This window comes from Rhinolophus sinicus, linkage group LG01, assembly GCF_036562045.2.
Source record: "Rhinolophus sinicus isolate RSC01 linkage group LG01, ASM3656204v1, whole genome shotgun sequence".
Taxonomy (NCBI): Eukaryota; Metazoa; Chordata; class Mammalia; order Chiroptera; family Rhinolophidae; genus Rhinolophus; species Rhinolophus sinicus.
The window spans coordinates 126,949,402-126,971,091 of NC_133751.1; the positions used below are offsets into that span (position 1 = coordinate 126,949,402).

General features: G+C 37.0%; 1 protein-coding gene, 1 long non-coding RNA gene and 1 pseudogene across 3 annotated transcripts in view; 1 reads left to right on the top strand and 2 right to left on the bottom strand.

Annotated features, from left to right (window-relative positions):
* LOC109447120 (DNA annealing helicase and endonuclease ZRANB3) overlaps positions 1-17,544 on the bottom strand; it is a 47,608-nt gene extending 30,064 nt beyond the window's left edge. For both annotated transcript variants that reach the window (XM_074335592.1, XM_074335589.1), the window contains exons 1-4: positions 17,418-17,544; positions 15,097-15,216; positions 11,994-12,173; positions 11,012-11,164 (exon numbers count right to left, since the gene is read on the bottom strand). In XM_074335592.1, the coding sequence (XP_074191693.1) occupies positions 11,012-11,164; positions 11,994-12,173; positions 15,097-15,216; positions 17,418-17,510 (546 nt within the window). In that variant the 5' untranslated portion in view covers positions 17,511-17,544. The remainder of the gene's footprint in view (positions 1-11,011; positions 11,165-11,993; positions 12,174-15,096; positions 15,217-17,417) is intronic.
* Positions 1-20,344, top strand: part of LOC141572205 (uncharacterized) — a 67,292-nt gene extending 46,948 nt beyond the window's left edge. Inside the window, exon 3 of the long non-coding RNA XR_012497440.1 lies at positions 20,060-20,344. This is a non-coding gene — a long non-coding RNA (uncharacterized LOC141572205). The remainder of the gene's footprint in view (positions 1-20,059) is intronic.
* On the bottom strand, positions 7,743-9,363 carry LOC141572204 (transcription factor BTF3 pseudogene; annotated as a pseudogene).
* Positions 20,345-21,690: the final 1,346 nt, after the last annotated feature.

Below are 21,690 nucleotides of genomic sequence, written 5' to 3' on the forward strand. Positions count from 1 at the left end.
TGCATTTCTCAGTGTTGAAGATAAGCAGGACAAAATGTTTTTATGGCCCAGTTTCCTTTGTTACTTAATAGCAAGATTAAGCTAAAAGTCTTTTGTTTTTTGTAACTATATTCTTGCCTTTAGAAGAGACATAATAACAAATTATTGACAAATGTCCTAACTCATCATGACTGTCCTTATAAAGGAATAACTATATTAGATGACCCATTTAAGGTGTGGTAACAAAGAGATTTAAATGTAAATAGGAGAAGTGATCTAAGCTTACAGTAATTTTAATCAGAAGGCTTTAGGGAAAACACAGTTAAGTCAACACGCCCAAGTCATAAGCTATATGGAAAATGGAAGAACAGAGTCCTCTCTTTAGTTACAATGCTGACATTGTTATTGTGCTCCTGTCTTCTGTTCAATATTGATTTTGAAAAACAAAAGAAGAAAATAGTGCTCTTGGTGAGAAGTACTGGGAATAAAAACTGCAAAATGCTTAACGTGGCAAAATGTGTGTTTTTATCTGAAAGGCTCAGGGACCCAATATACACGTATTTGCTCTGCTTTGCAGCATGGTAAAACTACTGCTCTTTGGAGACAAATCCCCTGGCCATGATGATAGGCTTAAAAGTCACTTATCAGAACTGAAGGAGAGGAAACGGAAAGCTAGTAAAACTAAAAAAAACCCCAAAAAACAAACCACCAATAAAGCAGTTAAAAACCTGGTGCTACTCCAGCGCAGAACATGCCACAAACAAACACACTGATGTTGGGTTTAATAGACTTTGATCAAAGGGCAGCTCTGCTGAAAACCATTGTTGCCTCCTGTCATTCATCTCCTGTTCCTAAAAGAATTAACAAAATGGCTGTGTTATCGATGGGTGATTGGGACATTTTGCTGGTCTCCTGAATGGCTGATGGACGACTGATGATTGGGACAGGAACTAAAACACCTTTAATACCATATGTAAACAAGTCAAAGGATATAGAGTGACAAACGTGGGGTTTTAATCATTTCACTAAATAAAAAAAAGAATTTAAATTCTCTTAAAAAAGAAATGACTAAATTTTTCAAAATGTTCATTGCTATATAGTTAAATAAAATTTTGACAGTGATCCACCCTTACTAGGTACAAGTTTTTCTATGTGGGCACTGAGAAAACGAAACAAGCAAAACACTGATTAAAAAAAACCAAACCGTAAAAATGTTATTACTTATTTTTAAAGATTAACATCATAAGCATTGTAGGCAAATGCTTATGGGAATGGCTATCTCTTCTTACAAAGACAATTAGAATTTACAGCAAAATATTATATAATGCCCAGATTGCTAGAATGTGACACAGAGGGGTAAGGTAATCGGTGCCTAAGTGTCATAATCTGTCTCTAGCTCTAAACCTAACCTCCCCATGCCTCTTAGACCCCAGCTGAGTGGGTCAGAGGCTCCTCAAACTCAAGAGGTCCCAAATGGACTCTTCCCTCTACCCGTAAGCCAGCTCCTCTCCCACCATCACAACCTCTCAACGCCTTACTGCTTACCAAACTACCTGTGAAGTCCTCTGCGTTGTGCCCTCCAGCTGTAGACTAAACGAGGTCACTTCCTGTCACTTCAGTTTGCCCTCCCCTTACCTATTTGCATGCCTCTGATTACGGCTTCTCCCTTCCATGCCTGCTTCCATCCTCTCTACCCTTCCTGAACATTCTGCTACTAGACAGCGTCCCCCCAGACCTCGCTAGGTTGATTCTACCTCTGAAATACCTGGCATACCCCCCCCCCATTACCATTACCACGGGTAGGAGTTCAGGGTATTTTGTGCCCAAAATCCTGTCTGGGAATCCCTGACAAAGGAGACTCCTATACAGGGATCACTTTACTAATAAGAAGAAACTGCCTTTATTAATAGACCTGCAAGTACCTGATAGCACCAAAGTACACAGTTCTGGTGTATTAAAGAAACCATTTGAAGGTCACAGTGAGAATTCCCAATGTTCATGCCAAATCTCGCGGGAGAGAAGATTACTGGGCCTGACAGGGCAGGCGCTTTTCCTGTTTATGGTGGAGACGCGAGTGCCTCTTTGGAGCACAGTAACCCGCTGGCCTTGAACTGGGGCCCAAGCAAGTTCTCCGACTCTGAAAAATCATATGAAGAATTCCTCCTCCAGGGGCAGGGGGAGAAAGCCCTGAGAGGGAGTGGAGAGAGAGGAAATCCCTTCACCACCGGCTGAAATTGGGTGGGAAGGAAGGAAGAAAAAGAATCCATTCCCCCAAGACCACTGCCTGCAAGAACCTGTCCCTTCTTCTCCTTCCCATTCATTTCCCACACAGCTACTAGGATTATCCTTTGAAAACAGAAGTCTGATCATGACACTCAGTGCTTAAAAGCCTCTGATGACACTACATGACTTGCAGGATAAAGTCCAATTTCTTGGCATGGTATGTGCGGGCTCCTCCCCATCTGACTGGTGCAAAGCTTCAGGCTCCTCTCCTCTGACTCACTTCTCTGGACCCTATGCTCACATCCACATGCAATTCCAATTCCCAGAACAACTCATACCTGTCCTCATCACTGTGCTTTGGGGCGTGCTTTCGGCGTCCCCTCTGCCTGAACTAGAACCCACTCTCTTTGAACTCACCCTTTAGAATCCCTTTCCTAAGGAAAATTTCCTACACGCCCCAGATCATTCCTTATTCTGTCCTGTGTTCCCAGAGCCTGGTTTACATATCTCTATTTTCACATTTATCATACTGCCTTAAAATGACTCGCTTACAATCTTCTCTCCCAATTAGAGGAAGCTCCAAAGGAAAGTGAGCTGTTTTCCTGATCTTTGCACCTAGCATACTTTTACAAATAACAGCTTTATTGAGATACAGTCTATTTATAAAATTCACTCTTTTAAACTGTCCAACTCAGTGATTTTTCTTATATTCAGAATTATGCAACTAGCACCACTGTTTAATAGGGAAACATTTTCATCACCCTCAAAACGAAACTCCTTACTAATTAAGCAGTCACTCCTCTTCTCTCCTTCCCCCAAGCCCCTGCGCAGCACTAATCTACTTTATGTCTCTATGAATTTGCCTACCTGACCAATTCATATAAATAGAACCAGACAATCTGTAGACTTTTGTGACTGGCTTCTTTCACTTAGCACAATGTTTTCAGGATTCACCTATGTTGTAGCGTGTATCAGTACTTCGTTCCTTTTTGTGGCCGAATAGTATTCTACCATATGGATATACCACATTTTATTTACCCATTCGTCAATCGATGGACATCTGAACTGTTCTAACATTTTGGCTATTATGAATTATGCTGCTATGGCATTCAAGTACGAGTTTTTGTGTGGACATATGTTTTTAATTCCCTTGGAAGTGCGATGGCTGGGTTTAATATTTTAAGGAACTGACAGACTGTTTTTCAAAATGGCTACGCCATGTTACATTCCCACCAACAACGTATGAGTGTTCCAATTTCTCTACATCTTTGTCAATACTTGCTGTCTGTCTTCTTAATTTTATTCATCCTACTGGCTGTGAAGTGGTATCTCCTTGTGGCTTTGATTTGCATTTCATATCATTTTAATAAATATTTATATATATATATAAAACAGATCATTTTTGAATGCCTCGTACATAGTACATATCCCATAACCACTGGCTAAGCCAAATTGAAGTGTTTCAATGTTCTATTCATTCCACAAATAATCGAGGGCCCAAAATGAGCTAACTTTAATGCATCTAGTATAGTTTGGCAAGGCTATGAAGCTAGACTTTAGAGAAGAAACGCCTGGGTTCAAATCCCAACTCTGCCACTTCCTGGCTGTGGGCAGATTATTTAACCTTCATGAGCTTTAGTGGGACATGGAAAGTGTCACAGTGTAGCTGTGAAGGGTAAACATCATGACTGTTAAAGGCTTACCACAGTGGCTGCATGGAACAACCACTCAGTACCTGTTCATTATTACTACTGAGTGAATGAAGTCATAAAGGTAAATAAGACAAATGCCTAACAATAGCACAAAGTGATGTGAGCAGTGACAGACATTTGTATGTCTCCATCCATGACAGTGAGACTATCCTCTCATCCTTCTCATTAGCTATTGGCAGACTAGTTACATAATGTTTACAGAGCGGTTTAAATTCTAAAAGATATATTAAGTAAATATCTAATTTAAGGTGTGTCAGCTTCACGAAACCAGTGCTTTAGCATATTCAGGGAAAAGAGGTTTTGGATAAGAAAAAAATTGGACTTCATAAATGCCACAGCTCCTACAGTCAACTTTCTTTTTGCTGTTACTATTTTTTCAACTAGACAATATGTGGGAAAGAAGGTTATTCTCTCTCTCTCTCTCTCTCTATATATATATATATACACACATATATATAAAATATCATATATATGTGTGTGTATATATATATATATATATATATATATATATATATACACAAAATGTCATATATATGATAATTTCTTATTTGCACTTTTTACCCCATAACAAAACAAATGTTTCATACAATGTTGGCATTTAATAAAAATGCAAAGTTTGTTTTAGAATTTTGAGGGCCTATTTTAAAATTTCATAGTTGTGCTGAAGAGCTCTCCTTCCCAACTACACACTTTTTTTTTGCACCATGCCAGCAACCAACCTATACAGAGGGTGCCAAAAAAAAATGTGTACACATTTTAAGAAAGGAAAACTGTATTAAAATTGTGATGCACAATATATATCGATCACAAAAGATGAATACAAGTCATGTTTGACCTCTGCAAACAAGAGGTGCTCAAAGTGGTTACCATCAGCGTCCAGATACTCTGGATTATGGGGAGCTACTGCTTGAACAATGTTGACAAAATGTCCACTTGTATACATTTTTTTGGCACCCCTGGTATATTTTTAATACCAATGTGGGTATTTGAAATGTAAGTTTGCTTTGGGTGAAGGATGTTCTAGAAGGCCCTGAGGATGGCAGGCCAGGGACTTGGCTATGGTTACAATAGAGCAAAGGCAGCAGTGTGAGCCAGGTCAAAGCCATGGGTACTGAGGGATGGTAAGGCAGGTTGGACAACCAGGGAGAGGCTAACGAGGAGAAAGGAAAACTGAGAGATACTGAACTCAGAGCCCACAGCAAGAAAACAATTAGTAAGGGAAAGCGGCGACTACAGTGCAGCTGAATTTGGGAACTATCTGGAGATCTGTTCCAAAATGGAAAGAGAACTACTGTCTGAAGTAACAAAATGGAAGCAGCTCTGGCTTACTGAGACCTAAAGAAGAGAAATCAAGCAGGAAGACTTGTCCTCAGCAGGAGCTGGACTTGTTACTCATGCTGAATTAGAGTCTTCTTTTGCTCACCTATGAATCACTTATGCACCAAGTTTCTCTTTGGATACTCTAATCTATATCTATCTGTCTGTCTGTCTGTCTGTCTGTCTGTCTATCTATCTATATTATCTATCTATATATATATATTTTCTATATATATTATCTATCTATCTATCTATCTATCTATCTATCTATCTATCTATCTATCTATCTATCATCTACCTATCTATGAAAGAGACCTCAGAAGCCATCTAGTGATCTAGAGACTCAATGGCTGGATAAATGATGCTGCTAATTATCAACTCAGAGCCAAAGAGCATGGGTAAAGGCCCAAAGAGGTTAAGGAAAGGGCCCAAGTCTCCCATTGCTATAGCGAAAGCAAGGGATACCCCTCACATATAGCAGCAAAAATGAAAATCAGAGAGAGAGGGAGGCTTTCTATTTGAATACTCCACTCAGTCTATCTTATTCAGAAACAGCTTTTAGTTACTTGGAAATGCCAATATAGACTAACACAGTTCAGACCTTTCTCTCCTTCCATCTGGAGACAACCTACTTTATCAATTCAATCGAAGCCAACGTAGGAAAGTCAAAACACCTCAAACCTGAAAAAGTACTTAGAAGTCATGCATATTCAGACATAAAAGAAATGAAGAAGCTTGAGAAATGGGATTGCCTCTGAGGCAGTGGCCCTGGCGACAGACTCCCCAGCAGGACGTACTGAAGAGACAGCCATCTGGGCTGTGCAAAGGTTCCTTTCCTTGTGATGGTGGGATGTTTGTTCTTCATTTGAATTGGACTTCAATTTGAGTTTCATTTGGGTTAATAAATAATTTCTTTAAAAACATGTAAATATATCTAGTATGGGTAAACAACTGTGACTCATACGTGTGTGGATTAATCCATGCAGGTGATTGTTTAAATCTTTAACAACAACTGTAGCAGTATTGGGTTGAAGCAGAGTCCTGGGGGCCCCGGGCTGTGCTGGGTCATGGGGAAGTCCCCCAAGACTCCCCACTAGTGGTGGGGTGACAGAGTACAACGAGGGGATTGAAGAAGTGGCTGTTTACAAACCATTACCAAAATAGTCAATATGTTAACAACCAGTACACTTACATTGGTGTATCCTGGTACAACGAATACCAGCCTTGGTTCCACGTATTACTTTTACCCTAACAGTTAGCTAAATTATGTGACAGAAAGAGAAATCTGATTAAGAGAGCAGGAGGATAAAAGTAATACCATTCCGAAGGGCAGTGAACACCCAAAGAGAAGGAAGACAGGAAGTACCAAAACGGAGAAAAATATCAACAACGGAAATTGTCTCTCATATTCCTCTTCCTCTTCTTCTTAACCACCACAGGTCTCCCTACCCGTAAGACCATAGTCATTCTAGTATTAGGCTTTAGTCAATCCACCAATTTGGCAAAAGCCTGTATATAAAAGTCAATTCACCTGAAATCCAACTCACTGAAGATCAATTTATCAAACTGACCGCATTTATTGGTTTTCTGAAAGCATTTATAGAGATCACAGTATTGTGAGAGGGATGGGTTGGCAGGGTTAAGAAGACTATGGGGAGCTAGAAACCCAGGGTACTGGGGCTTCCGACTCTTCCTGTCCTCAGTTTATCCTCTCTTTGCCCGTCAGGCTCACTTAGTCTCCTCCGCTTTCAGCTTCCTCTCAGTCTCCTTTTGCTAGGGCTGACGGCCTGAGCTGAGTCATTCTCTGACTAACATACAAAATCTGTTCTTCTGGCAGTGGAAGGTCCCTCTTCTTTGCCCCAGCTCTAACCTCCAGCTGCAGCAGCGGGGCGCTGGGACAGAGATAAAATGAACATGCCTTAAAATGCTGATACTACAGAAATATTCACAAGCTGTTAAAAGCCACCCAATTAGAACTGTTATAAACTTTTTCGTTAAACAAGTTTTTGATGACAGTGGGCACATTTGGTTAATTTGGCAAAGTTTAATTGACGAAATAAGAAATAGCTTCAAAATGCTAAATGTAGGGGAAAAAATTAAAAGGATTTTTAAATGGATCAGAAAGTAATCAGTATAAATAGAAAAATTCCTATAGGAAATGCTGATTTTGGCACCATTAAGAACAAAAATATGTTCGTTTGTTGGTAGACTAAATTTCCTTAGGACCTTTCAACAAACTGAACATTTCTTGTTCTTCTTTTTTTTTTAACTAGGCAAAGAACATTATTAGCCTTTGTTTCAAACTTTCTTCCAGGCCTTCTGCACCTTAACTAGCAGCAAAGAATGATTTGTGTCTAAGCAAAACCTGAAAATAGCTTCAGTGTCCAAGATTGATCAAGATTTTATCTGATCCATGAACAAAAATGTAAAAAGCAGTCATAATATAAAATAGCATAAAATCAGCTCCCAGTGATGTCTTCAAGTTTTACCTTCTTCAGAAGCTGACTGTGCTCAGTTTGCTTCACTCTTGGAGGCCTCATCACAATTCTCCACAAGATCTGGAACTTGATCAACGTCACCATCCTCTCTGGTGCAAGAGCTGCTTTTCCATCCACAGGTGGTTTGTGCTGAGCTTCAGCCAGGCTCCTGGAGCTGGTCACACTGTGTGCACCGAGCTGGTTTAAGACGCTGCGGAGCGTTTCTGTCAGCTCTTCCTCTCAGTGGCCCGTGATGGGGCCAGTGTCCGCAGCCAGAGGGTCCCGTACGTTAGGGTTCATTACAGACAATCACAGTTCCTTGTTTGTGAACAGTCAGCACTTCAGCACCAGAGGTACTGTTTGCCCCGAACTTCTTTAAGGAGAACGGGTTTTTTATCATCTACCGTAGCTGTTCTGTGAGCCACCTTCTTTCTGTGAGCAGACCCTTTTCCACCAATGTGCAGTGGGGCCTGCAGTTTGGTGAGTTTCTGCTGGTTCATGGTAGTTTCTTCCATCTCGTTGGAGAGGAAATGGGGCCACGCAGGGGACTAGGGTTGGCGCCCCGGGGCTCGTGGGCAGAGAACAAGTACACACACATGGGGAAACAAAATGGCAGAGAGGGCAACAGATTGAGCTTTTTTTTTTCTTTTTTTGATGGCTTAGGTGCATTTTATTTATTGTCTTTCAGAAGAGCATTTCTTAAAATGCATGAAGCTGGAGGATGTAAAGAGGGAGTGGTGTGTGGTATTCCCACCGAAAGTCATTCAAGGCACATTTCACAGGCTGGCCAAACAACAACCAAGCAAATAAATAAACACAAAGAGAAACAAAGGTCTCTACATTATAAGATTCCAATTTACAGTAGTCCCTCCTTCCCCACAGGGCATACGTTCTAAAACCCCCAGTGGATGCCTGAAACTGTGGATACTACCAAACCCTGTATACACTACGTTTTTTTCCTGTACATACATAGATTTTCACTTAAAGGAAGCACTTTATGGCTTCTCTTTGGCATATCAGAATGACCAGCATCACTACTCTTGCACTTTGGGGCCACTATTAACTAAAATAAGGGTGACTTGAACACAAGCACTGCACTATTGGGACAATTGATCTGATAACCCAGACAGCTAAGTGACGAATGGGAGGGGAGCACATACAGAGTGGAGACGATAGGCAAAGAGATGTTTCATGTCGTGTCAGGTCTGATAGGGATGGCAGGAGATTTCATCATGCTACTCAGAATGGTGTGCAATTTAAAACTTATGAATTGTTTATTTTTGGAATTTTCCATTTAATAATTTCAGACTGCTGTTGTCCATGGGTAACCGAAACAGCAGAAAGAGAAACAGTGGATAAGCAGGGACTACTGCATATAAAACCCTATGTGTAAATATCCATGCACTAGAAAACCAGTAAAAGGTAACAGTAAACTATTAAAGATAAGTGGGAAAGTAAGACAAGTAATTCAGGAAAGTAAGATTTTTGTCAGGGTGATTGGGTGTTTTCTTTTCGGTTTTTTCTTTTAACTTTGTACACATGTATATTTTTCTTCAGATACACCTGAAAACAATAATCATATTATATATATGGGAAGATGTGTTTTAAATTCTTAATACTTAGAAATGAACTTTTAAACATAATTCAATAGGGAATTTTAGAGAACAGCTACAAATAATAGTTATATGGTTTTAGTTATATGTTTTTTAAATACTTACGATATCTATTTTTAATAGATGAAAATATAAGTAGTACTAAAAGGAGTTTTTTTTTAATTAAAAAAATTCTTAGAACTAATCCTTCTATTTCTTTAGCAATATTTGACAGAATGGCATTCTAGTATACTAGGAAAAAAAGTAAAAGCCCTGCAAATAAGATATATAAAAAAATTAGTAAGATTCCACATAAATAAAATAATGTTATTATGGAAATAAACTTTATATTAAATTTAAAATTTTGCATTTTGAAAGAACATGTACAGACTTTAATTTTACTCCTAGAATTTCTGACCAATTCCTTCAAAAATTAAGATTAAACTTTCCATAACTGTCACACCATTTTTCCCCAAGAGGGCTAGGAAAAAGCAGACAGTTTGTATATTTGTATAGCCATATGGAGGAGGTGAAGAACTTGGTGGTACTAGATTTGAACTGAAGATATTTATATAAACTATACGTATACACAGGCATATGTATCAGATATACATGTACATACATGTTAACATATCCATGCAAAACTGCATGTATGTGTGTGTAAATAGCTCTGTACATTGGAAATAGTGCAGAAGCAATGACATCTCAGAGCAGCAAAAAAAAATCCTGATTTCTAAATATCATTTGCCAGTAAAGGGAATCAGGGCTCCTTAAAGAAATGTCTAGTTCCAGATCTGGGCCAAAGAAAATACAAGGTGAACCTGGAACATATTGTGTGTCAGAAAGCAAACAGCGCTCAGAAAATTACAGAAACTTATTTTAAAAAATAAAAAGAAAAGAAACTTTCTCTAGTCAGATTTTTTTTTTACTGGGAAGGATTATAACACATTAACTAACAGTAATAGAATTCCCAATTTCAGTGATTTTTAAAAAATGAGAAATAAGGTTCCTCTTTACAGAAAAATGCCAGCTACTAAGTATAGAAGGAAGCAATGATAGAACTAGAAAAACCACTATTTTAAAACTGATTCAGGCAAAGGTCATCAATGAATGCTCAAATTACTGGGTGAAAGGTTTTGGGAACAGGACAGTCACATGCTCTCAGTGTCACACCACAGATTACTTACTAATGTAATGTAAAAAGAAAATGGTAGTTTTACAATTTGCCCTATTTTGGTGAGGCAGAGCTTCTTTTCACGTTTATTGGCTATCTGGGTCTTTTCTAATGCTCACAGTCTGTGCTTATTTTTCTGTTGGCTTCTTTGTGTTTTGACTAATTGAATTGTATAAACTCTTTACATACTTTAGACATTGTAATACAAGTATATTTACTGGGTCTATGACTTGTTTATGTTACATTTTGTGGCAAATTTAATACCGCTTTTCCTACCCTCAGGGTCATAAAGATAGCTTCTTATAGCTTCTTCTGAAATTTGGATTCTATTTAGCTTATTTTTCTAAGGAGCTGAACAGTGACCACTGACGTGTAACTGTTGGAATATAAAAGCCATCATTGCAGGCTCCTTTCATCAAGGTGGAGGCTCCTTTCAATAGTATGAATAATTGAAGGCTGTTATTTAAAACAATATACAACAAAGTTATAGTTTCAGGATCTTAAAAAAATAGAAAATGATAAGTCATATAATCTTACATGAGTGAACAAAACTTCATTCCTGAGCTCTTCAGAACTTTCTTTTGGAGTCCAAGCTTCAGCAAACTGCAGGAAATCCCATTTTTCCTTATCACCTTCCTCAGCCTGAAGTTGTTCCTTCCTGCCATTCAATGTATGCCCGGTAACCCGAGCCTGTAAGATGGAAAAGCATATGAATTTTATAACAGTTCACCTCACAGCTGACATTTGCTAAGCAGTAACTTGATTTTACACTTAAATCACCAGCAATCTGTTGAAGAAAATCAGATTGTTTCGACATATCATGGGCTTTAGTAATATCATTATTCAAAATTACAACCAAATTACCAAGTCAATGATTCTTATTCTTTTGAGGAAAAGGTCTAACTAGAGAAATTATACTATTTGCTCTTCTCATCAAAACTTATATTCTAATGTATATACAATTTGAAATTGAACCTACATATGATTGACCATTTTGAATATCTATACTCAGTGATGGAAAACTGTTCTCTAATCCTTAGTCAAATCCTTTCTATAAAGATCCCTCAAGGTTGGGAGAAGAGATCGCTCAGTGGACAGAGCAAGCACTGTCTCTCCTACTTTTTGTAGAGTCAAGGTACAGTCTGTCCTCTGGCCAAAATTACCTTGGAATGCAAGAATCCTTTTGAGAAAGGGTTTACTCTTTGCTTAGGAAAAAGACTTGGTGCTTGAAAGCATTATGGTTCCTTGCTAGCTAACCCTCTCCTCTAGCTTCTAAAATGGTAGCAGGGCTTGGAAGACAACAGGAATACATGCAAATTCATGCCACTCTCTTATTACAGAAGATAGCAGGTGTGGTCCTACCAACTGAAGCCTTTTCTGAACTTGGTCTCTATTAACATCAATATCTTAGAGTACTTAAGTATCTTTTGTCTGAAAACACTAAAACTCGGCCTCCTAACTCGTGTAGGCTATGATAATAATGAGTAAGTTGGTAACCTGGTTTAAATTCAAGCTTTACCTTGCGATTCAACATTCCCCACATAACGGTGTCTAGAGTCCCATTTGCAATTAGGTAGTGAATATTCACAGAACTGCACTGTCCAATTCGGTGAACACGGTCTTCTGCTTGTTTTAGGTGTCCAGGGTCCCAGTACAACTCAGCAAATACAACATGAGTCGCAGCAGTAAATGTTAAACCCTAAGCAAAATAAAGTAAAGAAACTGAGATGCAAATAAACTTAGAACATAGCATAGAGCCATATGTAATAAAGTTTTTCTGAACATGTTAAATGGACAAGAGGATGCTGAAGGACTTAAAAATAAATCAGTCGTTCATTTTAAGCCAAATTAAGAAAATTTAATTCATGAAAGGCAAAGAAGACTGCTTATTGCGAAATAGCCAGGTGAACTACAACACATACATTTAAAACATATTTCAATATTTCAAAAGTCAGTTTGGATATATATATAAGTATATATTTACACATTTATTACATACACACGCAGAGTATATTTACTTCATTCCCTGATGAAAACTGGATTCACATCACCACTGTGAATCCAGTGGTGATGATACATTAATACATTATAAAATACATTATAAATGAGAATATAATTTCTAACACATGGTATCCATAGCAACTAGGCAGAGAACAATGACATCCTCTATTCATTTAATTCATACTGCTGTTCTATAAAGCGAGAATATCATATCTCCCATCACACTGTTCTCTTCCTGTGAAATTTTTTGTTACATTCCAAAGGCCCTGAAGATTACTGGCTTATGTCTCAATATATAACATAATGGCATTTTTTGTGCAATTCTGTATGACATTAAAAGTATTAACTAAGTCTTGTTTTATAATCAATATAGAAAATAATGCAAAAATCCTCAAACTAAAAATGAGTCCAAAAATGCATGATTTTAAAGTTGGTAGGCTGAGTGTAATGTGAACCGTGCTTATGCTATTGCCACACATAGTACATGATCTTAGGTGGCCAACAGAAACACCTGCCACCCTTTGGGAGTATCACCTATCCATGCTGTGCACATGCACTGGAACTTCTGTGAGTGAGTGACTTTTGTGACTGCTGTGCTGTTACTTTGATGTCATTTTAACTTTAAATATTTTTATATCACATAAAAAGGTCATACCATGTTTCCCCAAAAATAAGACCTAGCCAGACAATCAGCTCTAATGAGTCTTTTGGAGCAAAAATTAATATAAGACCCGGTCTTATTTTAATATAAGACCCGGTATGATGTGATGTGATGTGATGTGATGTGATGTGATGTGATGTGATGTGATGTGATGTGATGTGATGTGATGTGATAGTACCAGGTCTTATATCAATTTTTGCTCCAAAATACACATTCGAGCCGATTGTCTGGTTAGGTCTTATTTTCAGGGAAACACGGTACTAGCATTCTCTAAATGGTGTTACTAGTTCTCAAGCTGAAAATTCACTGATGATCAATCACTTTGGAACAGAATTTAGAAGTAATAAAAACATGGAGGGAGTCAAACAGGCATCATGCTAAACCGTGCTGCTATTTAGGACAGGAAAAGCCACAACATGTTAGAGATAATGCTGAGAAATAAGAAGCATTTAAAGAGGGGTGTAAAAAGCATGTGAGCTTACAAGAAAAAAGGGAAAAAAATGCTGGCAAGATCAACATCACTCTAAGAGACTACTAAACTACCATGGAGGAAGACTCAATGCCCCAAGAATAAAGCCTTTTCTACTTTCCTTTATATTCCTAGAAGATACTAGTGTGAGTTTTGAATTTACAAGGTCTTCAGGAATACAGCATGAATAAAATGTGAGTCCCTGTGCAATCTTAATTTCAAAGTCTTTTATCAGGCCACTCCTAAACTCTCCTACCTGGCTTCCTCCTTCCTTACTTGTCCCATGCTATGAATACTCCATTTCGAATTTTAAGTTTTTTGATGCTATTGTCTATGTCTGGAATATTCTAACAGATATAAAACTCAGATTAGTGGAAGTTGAATCCGACACGAGGGAAGTGTTGAGACAGCCCTCCCTTCGATTAGAATTCCTAGTGAGTTCCAGAATGTCTTCATCCTTGTGGAATTGCTCTCTACATACAATTTTATATACATATATTCATTACCTGGGTAACAGCAGATCTTTGGCCCTGGTTCACAGAAGATGCCAGATATGGCATATACCAGGTTGGACGCAAGGTGATATATATGCTCAAATTCTTTTCCCTGTGTTAAATATCCTGGCTTAGACGTTTATATAAAATATTTTAGAATGTTAGTAGAAAAACGTTTCAGAAGGTTCCCCTTTCACACAGTGTGACAGAGACTGTTATTGCCTTCCATAATATCCAGTCTTTTCTTATGCTTCTGTAACGTGATACCTGATTTTTAGCATGACTACCTAGAATAAAGGGTGCTTTTCCCAGCTACCCTTGAAGTTAGTTGTGGTCATGGGACTAACTGCCAATGAGATGTAGCATGCCTCGCTCCAGTCAGCTGACTGGATCGCAGACCTGATGGAGGAGCGCTAGCCAGCCTCTGAGGTAAGATACCTGCTCGGAGTGAGGAAGCAGAAAGCCCGAGAGTGGCTAGTACTAAGGACTTAGTAGAACTGCCAAGCTAACCTTGGATTGTCTGCGTGAGAGAATAAATCTTTATGTAATTAAGTCATTCTTAATTGGGGTTTTCATTTACATGCAGCCAAACGTAATTCTGGAGGACAAACCGGGGGCACTCCATAAAAAGTTCTCAGACAGAAGAGTTCTTATCCCTCAGGCCACCTTGTCTCACAGACTGATGAAAACCACCAAGTAAATTTCTGTAAGAAGGGATGGGAAAATTCGATGCAAATTCAAAGGAAGGAGAAATGGGCATGAAAAAGTATTACAATCAAATGAATGATACTCTTCCAGGAAATTCTTTCCTTGAAAACTAAGGAAGATTTGTGTCAGAGGTGTTACGATCTCCTTCTATTACACTTTCTAACATGCTCCAACATAGAATGAATGTTTATTACACTAGATATCAGATGTAAAGTTATAATTATGGTTAATGGCTTGTTTATTATCTCAAAGACATTTCATTATCAAATTGAGACCTGAAATTTCTTACCTGACCAGCAGCCTGAATGCTTAGGATAGCCACACGAGTCTCAGGATCCTTTTGAAACTGATTAACCAGATGTATTCTTTCGGAAGATGGAACACTTCCATCTATCCTAACATAACGAGTCTAGCATTAACAAAGGAAATGGAAAAATTAGGACAAGCCTCTATGCATCCATCTCATTTTATATATCTTATAGCTTATTTTTACATTCGTATAATAAAATAGAAACTGGTTAAGATGACAGGTTGGTAAATGTTATACAGTAATAATCTTAATCAAATTTCTTATTAATAGCTTTTGATAACAATTTTCTGTTTTTTAATCTTTGAAGTTCCTTGAGGGTATGAACTATGTCTAATTCATCTTCATACCATCATTGTTAAGCATAATGCCTTGTGTATAGCAGGAGTTTCCTAAGTCATTACTAAATTAAGCTAATGTCTTCAGTAAAATTCTATGTAAATTGACATGCAAATTTAATCATGGATCAGAATAACTTTCAAGTTATAGGATCACTAGTTCTAAAGTAAAAGTAAAGTCAGACATGTGAGAAAGGAAAAAGAGGATTCTGCCCACGTATTAGGAATTCATGAAGAGTAGTATGTCTGTTTCTGAAATAGCCAAATATTAACTGGGAAAATACCTTTTTAAATGTACCATTTGAGTTCTCTTTTTTTCACATTATTAAATTTAAAAGAAAAGTGTGTTATGGTCCTCTCCATCGAGGTGGAGACCAAGACACCCATCCACAAAAAGTAGGAAAACATCAAACATTAAACAATGTCTTTTAAGAATGATTTAAGTTGAGAAAAGGGAGCAATTAGTGTGTGTTAGAATAGTTAAAAAGAACTTATTATTCGACTTTGTAAAACAAGTATAAGGCCTCAATTTCAAATAATCTCATTTATATATGCATTTTCATGGAAAACATAGTCTTAAATAGTTGAGACACTTATAAGAAAATAGTCAAGTTGATCATTAAATAGAATGTCCCGTAACTTTCTATGTCCTCACAAAACAGATATAAATTGACCAGTGATCCATTTAATATCTATTAAGGGAGATTATAAAATCTTCTGAGGGTCTTTCTGAAGAAAACACATTGTCAGGCTAGGGAAAATTTGAGAGAAATTCACTTCCAACACCATGACTACCTATATTTTTAATTCTTAGTGACGCTAAATACATCAGTAAAGCAGACGTGGGAAAAAGAGACAGACCGCTGTACTTGGGATAGATTCCAGTAGTTTTTAGGTATAATGGAATCAGAATAAGAAAATAATATGCATCTACTATTTTTGCCCACTCATTTACAAATTATTTCTAAGGTTAATTAACTCTCCTTCAGAAAGTGTTTTACAGACACTACAAGATAATCAATGAGATAGTACCTTTTAATGTACAGTAGTACTTTATATTATGAAACTCTTTCAATGAAGGAGATACTAGAATTACTTCTTTGGTAATGCTAATGAACCTATTAGCTAGTGCTTGAAAAATCTATACTGTACAAAATGTTAAAAAAATAAGGTTTTATTCCTCCATTAAAAAAAAGAAAGAAATCTACCTACACAGGCAAGTGGTTCTGCTGCTACACGGATGTTAAGCTCACACAATTTGTCAGGAAATTTCTGGCTGCTTCTGAGCATCTCTAGAGGCACTTGCACATAAAGGGAGATGACAGGTTTAAACTTTGAAAGAAAAAATGGAAGATGCTGTCGCTATAAGGCTGCTGGGGAGCAAGGTAGACTCAACGAAATGCAGTAAGGCCAGCAGGTGTGGTGCAGCTTACCTGACAGACTGCCTGGGCCATTTGTTATAAATTCACCTACACTAAATCTTAATAACTATGTTCTATAGAGTATGCTACCTGGAATTTAAAAGGTATGACAATAGCTGGACACAAAAATTGGCTGAATTCATTCTTCCTTTCCCCTCAGCATCACCTACATTCTAAGGTTGGCTTGCAGGTAAACAAAAATTTTAATTTTTAACTTCCTATACCGGTCTCAAAGGATATACGCAGTGATAAAAATGGAATTCACATTATAGCCTATCAAGGCAGCATATTTTGATCAATCCAGATCATCTAATCCCTTAAAAATTGTACATATGTAAAAATGTTTACTGAAAAATCATTTCATCAAAAATTTAATAGTGTTTCATCAACACATTAGTAACAATATAATCCGCAAGAAAAATATCTAGTAATAATTTATATATATCATATAAAGCAGGCAAAAGACTTAATTATAAGACAACTGATGTTTAGTTTATTAAAAATCTACATCCTAAAAGTACTATATAAAAAAATGGTAACATACCTTGTTTTCTATGACTGCTTCTGTGCAAGCTTGGAGCATGCTTAAATGGTGAGCGAAAACCAGAAATTTAAGTGTATCGTTCTGAAGCATCATCTTAATATAATCCTTTACAGCACCTGCCTAAATATTAAAAGTTGAACTTTATTAATGTCATATAAATGTTTACTGAAAAATCATTTCATCAAATATATGGTGATGGAAGGAGAACTGACTCTGGGTGGTGAACACACAATGTGATATATAGATGATGTATTACAGAATTGTACACTTGAAACTTATGTAACTTTACTAACCATTGTCACTCCAATAAATTTTAATGAAAAATCACTTCACTTTTAAATCAATAAAAAGCTTCTCAAAAATTAATATGTTTCTAACTGCTTTATTTTCTTAGCAGCCTAAGAAAGCAGAAGCTCACATATAAGGGTATGTGAAAGAGGGAGAAATGAGGAAAAAAACTGAGAAGTAAAACAAAAACAAGACAAGAATTAGAAGGGAAAAACAAACAAACAAACAAGAAAAGAGCTTCAATGGAAAGTCAGTAGTCAAGTAGACTACGGCCAAGAAGAGGCTGGTGGTTTAGTCATTTTCAAAAAACCTTGTATAGAAGTGAAATATCGTTAAGGAGAAAATGGAAGGTAAAAAAATCAGATGAATAGCTTTTTTTTTTTTAAAAAAAAGGGAAGACTAAAAAGAATAAAAGCTGGAACTGAAGCTTAAGGGTAGAGAAAAACTCGTTTATTCATTTTTTAAACTAAAAAATTTAAATAGGTTTACAAACAGGCCATTTTAAGAAGCAAATAGGCTAAGAGAAGTGGAAACTGAGGGGATTTGGTTTGTTTCCAGGATGGAGAAGGTCACAGAAGAGGCTGAAGTGATGAGATTAAGGGCACAGAAGAGAGTCTGAGAGAACAGGTGGAGGTACAACGAAACTGTAGGGCAGAAAAGAGAAAACCACGCAAGTGCAGATTGAATAGGTGTTTTTGAGTTAACCTGAGGCCAAGTTACCTTAAGAGTGAGAAATCAATATAAGATTAATAGAACTTAAATTTAAAGTAGATAGCATCAATTAAATCTAAAACATGAATATAGATTATTAACTGTTAAAAACGAGTTAGAATTTTGGGAAAAGACAGCAGGCGGAACATATTTAACCTCTACTCCCTCTCATGCTATATTTAAATGATAGTAAAGTGTTTAGGGAGAAAGAGAATTAGAGAGGAATCAATAGCAACAGAACTTTAGAAGCTAAAAATTAGATAGATGCCTGGGAACTGATTAGCCAACCTAACAATTCCGAAGCTGGCAGTACAAAAAACTGAGAAGCACCTGTTTTACAGTGTAGTAATCTAAAAAAGCTCAGCAAATGGCATGTCTGGAAGTGAGGGTGGGGGTGTGGCTAACATAGGAAGATTGGTTGAAAGCATGTTTAAGTAGTTGATCCCCGATGCAACACTGATCCATACCTCCCCTCTGCCCATTCCACAAAATAGGTGACTTCCTAACCCATCCTGGCAAAAAACTAGAGATTTTCTAGAGAGAGTGAAACAGAAGGTATCCAGATGGAGGAATCTCACATTCATGGTAGGCTACTTACAAAAATCATGGGGATTAAACGAAAGTTACATAATAAATGCTGAAATCTGCCCTTTTCTCTCAACTTTCTTACTCCTACAGGCCCAAAACAGACAAAAAGGCTTTTATCTTCTAAGCAGGAGAGCAGGATCATATAAAATGATTCTTTTCGAGGGGTAATCTGACCACCCAAAGAGGAAAGATTAAAGATACTGATATTGGGGGCTCCTCAGCAAGACATCCTAGTCACATGACCCTTTATTGAAGGCCATAGTTTACAAGCCACATCCATGAAGAGTTTCCAGTCAGTGTTTAATATCTTGTAAATATAAGCAAACAATCAATGATCACCAAGCATTTGTAGAAAGCAACCTATATGAACAGATAAACGATACAGAGAGAAGAAAACTAGAAGAGATTACATTTATATAACAAGAATAATATGTTACAAAAAGGGAATAATTGGGGAGAAAGGTAAGGACTCTTGGAAATTAAAAATATCATAGCAGAAATGAAAAGTTCATTGGTTATTAAGCTGAGGAAATCTTCCAGAAAGTAGATGGAAAATTATTAAAAATGTATAAAATATAAGAAAATTAGAGTACCAGGTCATGATGGCCATATATGGATAATAAAAGTTCTAGAAAATAATACAGAGAAAACAGAGGAAAAAAATAATTAAAGAACTAAAGAATGTTTTATAGAATGACATAAGTTTCCAAAATGGGATATAGAAAAGGCCCACTGAATATCCTTCATGATTGATGAAAATGGACCCAGAGCAAGTTCCATCATCATGACATTTTAGAACACAGGGGACAAAGAAACAATTTTGTGAGCTTCCAGGGGGTGGGGGGGAGGAAAAGATTTCATAGAATCAAAATAGAATAAAAATGTTGAATTGCATTGGATACCTCAACATCAATACTAAAAATTCTGAGAGAAAATGATTTCCAACTAAGAATTTATATCTAGCCAAATTAAAAATCAGATATAAAAGTAGAATAAAGGCATTTTCAAATATGCAGGGATTCAAATAATTTACCTCCAATGTACCCTTTTTATAGGCGGCTACTGAAGAAAGTGGCCCAGCAAAACAAGAAAGTAAACAAATACAGAAAATATATCAACTAAAGAAGTAATTCAGCATAAAGAAAAAATAAAGAAAATCCCCAGGACGAGAGCGCTGCAGCAGACTGGATGAGCAAAAGTCAAGACTAGAGCTGATCAAATTGCTACAGAAGAAATTTCTTTAAGAAGTTAATGAAATGTTAATGTTTAAAGATATTGAGAAGAGATTAAACAGCTAGGGGTAAGTTTGAAGATGAATTACTGAAAATGAGTTATAGAAGCATGGAAGTATTCATAGTATATTGCACAGTTCACCTGTAAATATAAACACGGTTCTAATAACATACATTATGAATATTGATCAAGCCAAAATTAGTATAAATTGTTATAAAATGAGTAAAGTCTATCTATTTATCTATCTATCTGTCTGTGTGTCTGTCTCTCTATCCATCCATTCATGCGTCTACCTACATACCTACCTACGTACCTGCCTACCTATCTACCTACCTACCTGCCTGCCACTTTGTTGGGAGAATGGGACTACGGGAAAAATCTGGGTGTGAGGGTGGCCGGAGGAGTGAAAGAACTCAACTTTTATCTTTCATATTGGGAAGCCAATTGATGACAGTTAAAATACAAAGCAAGCAGTAATACAAACAAAAAAAGCAAGACAAACACAATGCTGAGAGGTTTGAAGTAAATACTAAAAAAATCAGCTGAAAGAATGGAAAGTGGTTACTTCTGGGGAGTTAAGTTTAGGGAACTGTTACGTTTTGAAACGGCTATTTCTCCTCATTAAACTGTGACCATATAGAGCTTTTGTAACAATAATAATAAAAAAATTTAAACAGGGGTGTTTCAAAATTTAAAAATACCTATTTAAAATTCATACATATGACTATAAAGTCACAAGACTGATTCTGCAAGCTACATTTTGTGTGTCTAAATTTTCTAAACAACAGCAATTCATCATACAATGAGACTAGAGGCTGTTAAGAACTTTAGCCTTGGATTTCAGTGCCTCAGAAAGTGGAAACGAAGCCCTCTCAAAATAAGGAGCTATAAATTCCGGATACGTTGCCATAGTAACTGAACCACTTTAATAAACTGCATGTTTGCCTAAAGAGCTGTATTTACTGTGATAAGTCTTTCAAAAATTACATGTCAAGTTGGAGTATTTTTAAGGTACATTCATTTCCCATCCATTGCAGACTGTGTAATCACTGTACCGGCAGCCTTAGATGCATTCCCCACCTCTCTAACCTAACCATGTCTTCTAGAATCCCCTCTACTGATATCACCCCCTCCTTGTTACAGCCAGAAACTGCTGATGCCAAAGCTCATGGTCCCTACTCCCGACTCCTTGCAATCACTGGCTCAGAAAGGCTTATGGTTACTATTATAATTTTAAAGTTCAATTGAATAATGAACTAAAAAGTCTCTTGGGACTAACCTAGTAAACTTAACTATCATTGTGATATTGCTCCCCAAGAGAAAAATGTATTTGGAGAACCAAAATAACTATGTAACAAATGACACTTCCGATTCTCTTAGGTTCTTAGGTTGGGGATTGCATAGGCTTGCATTCTAAAATGTACTACACATGCACTTTAACTATTCTGATTTT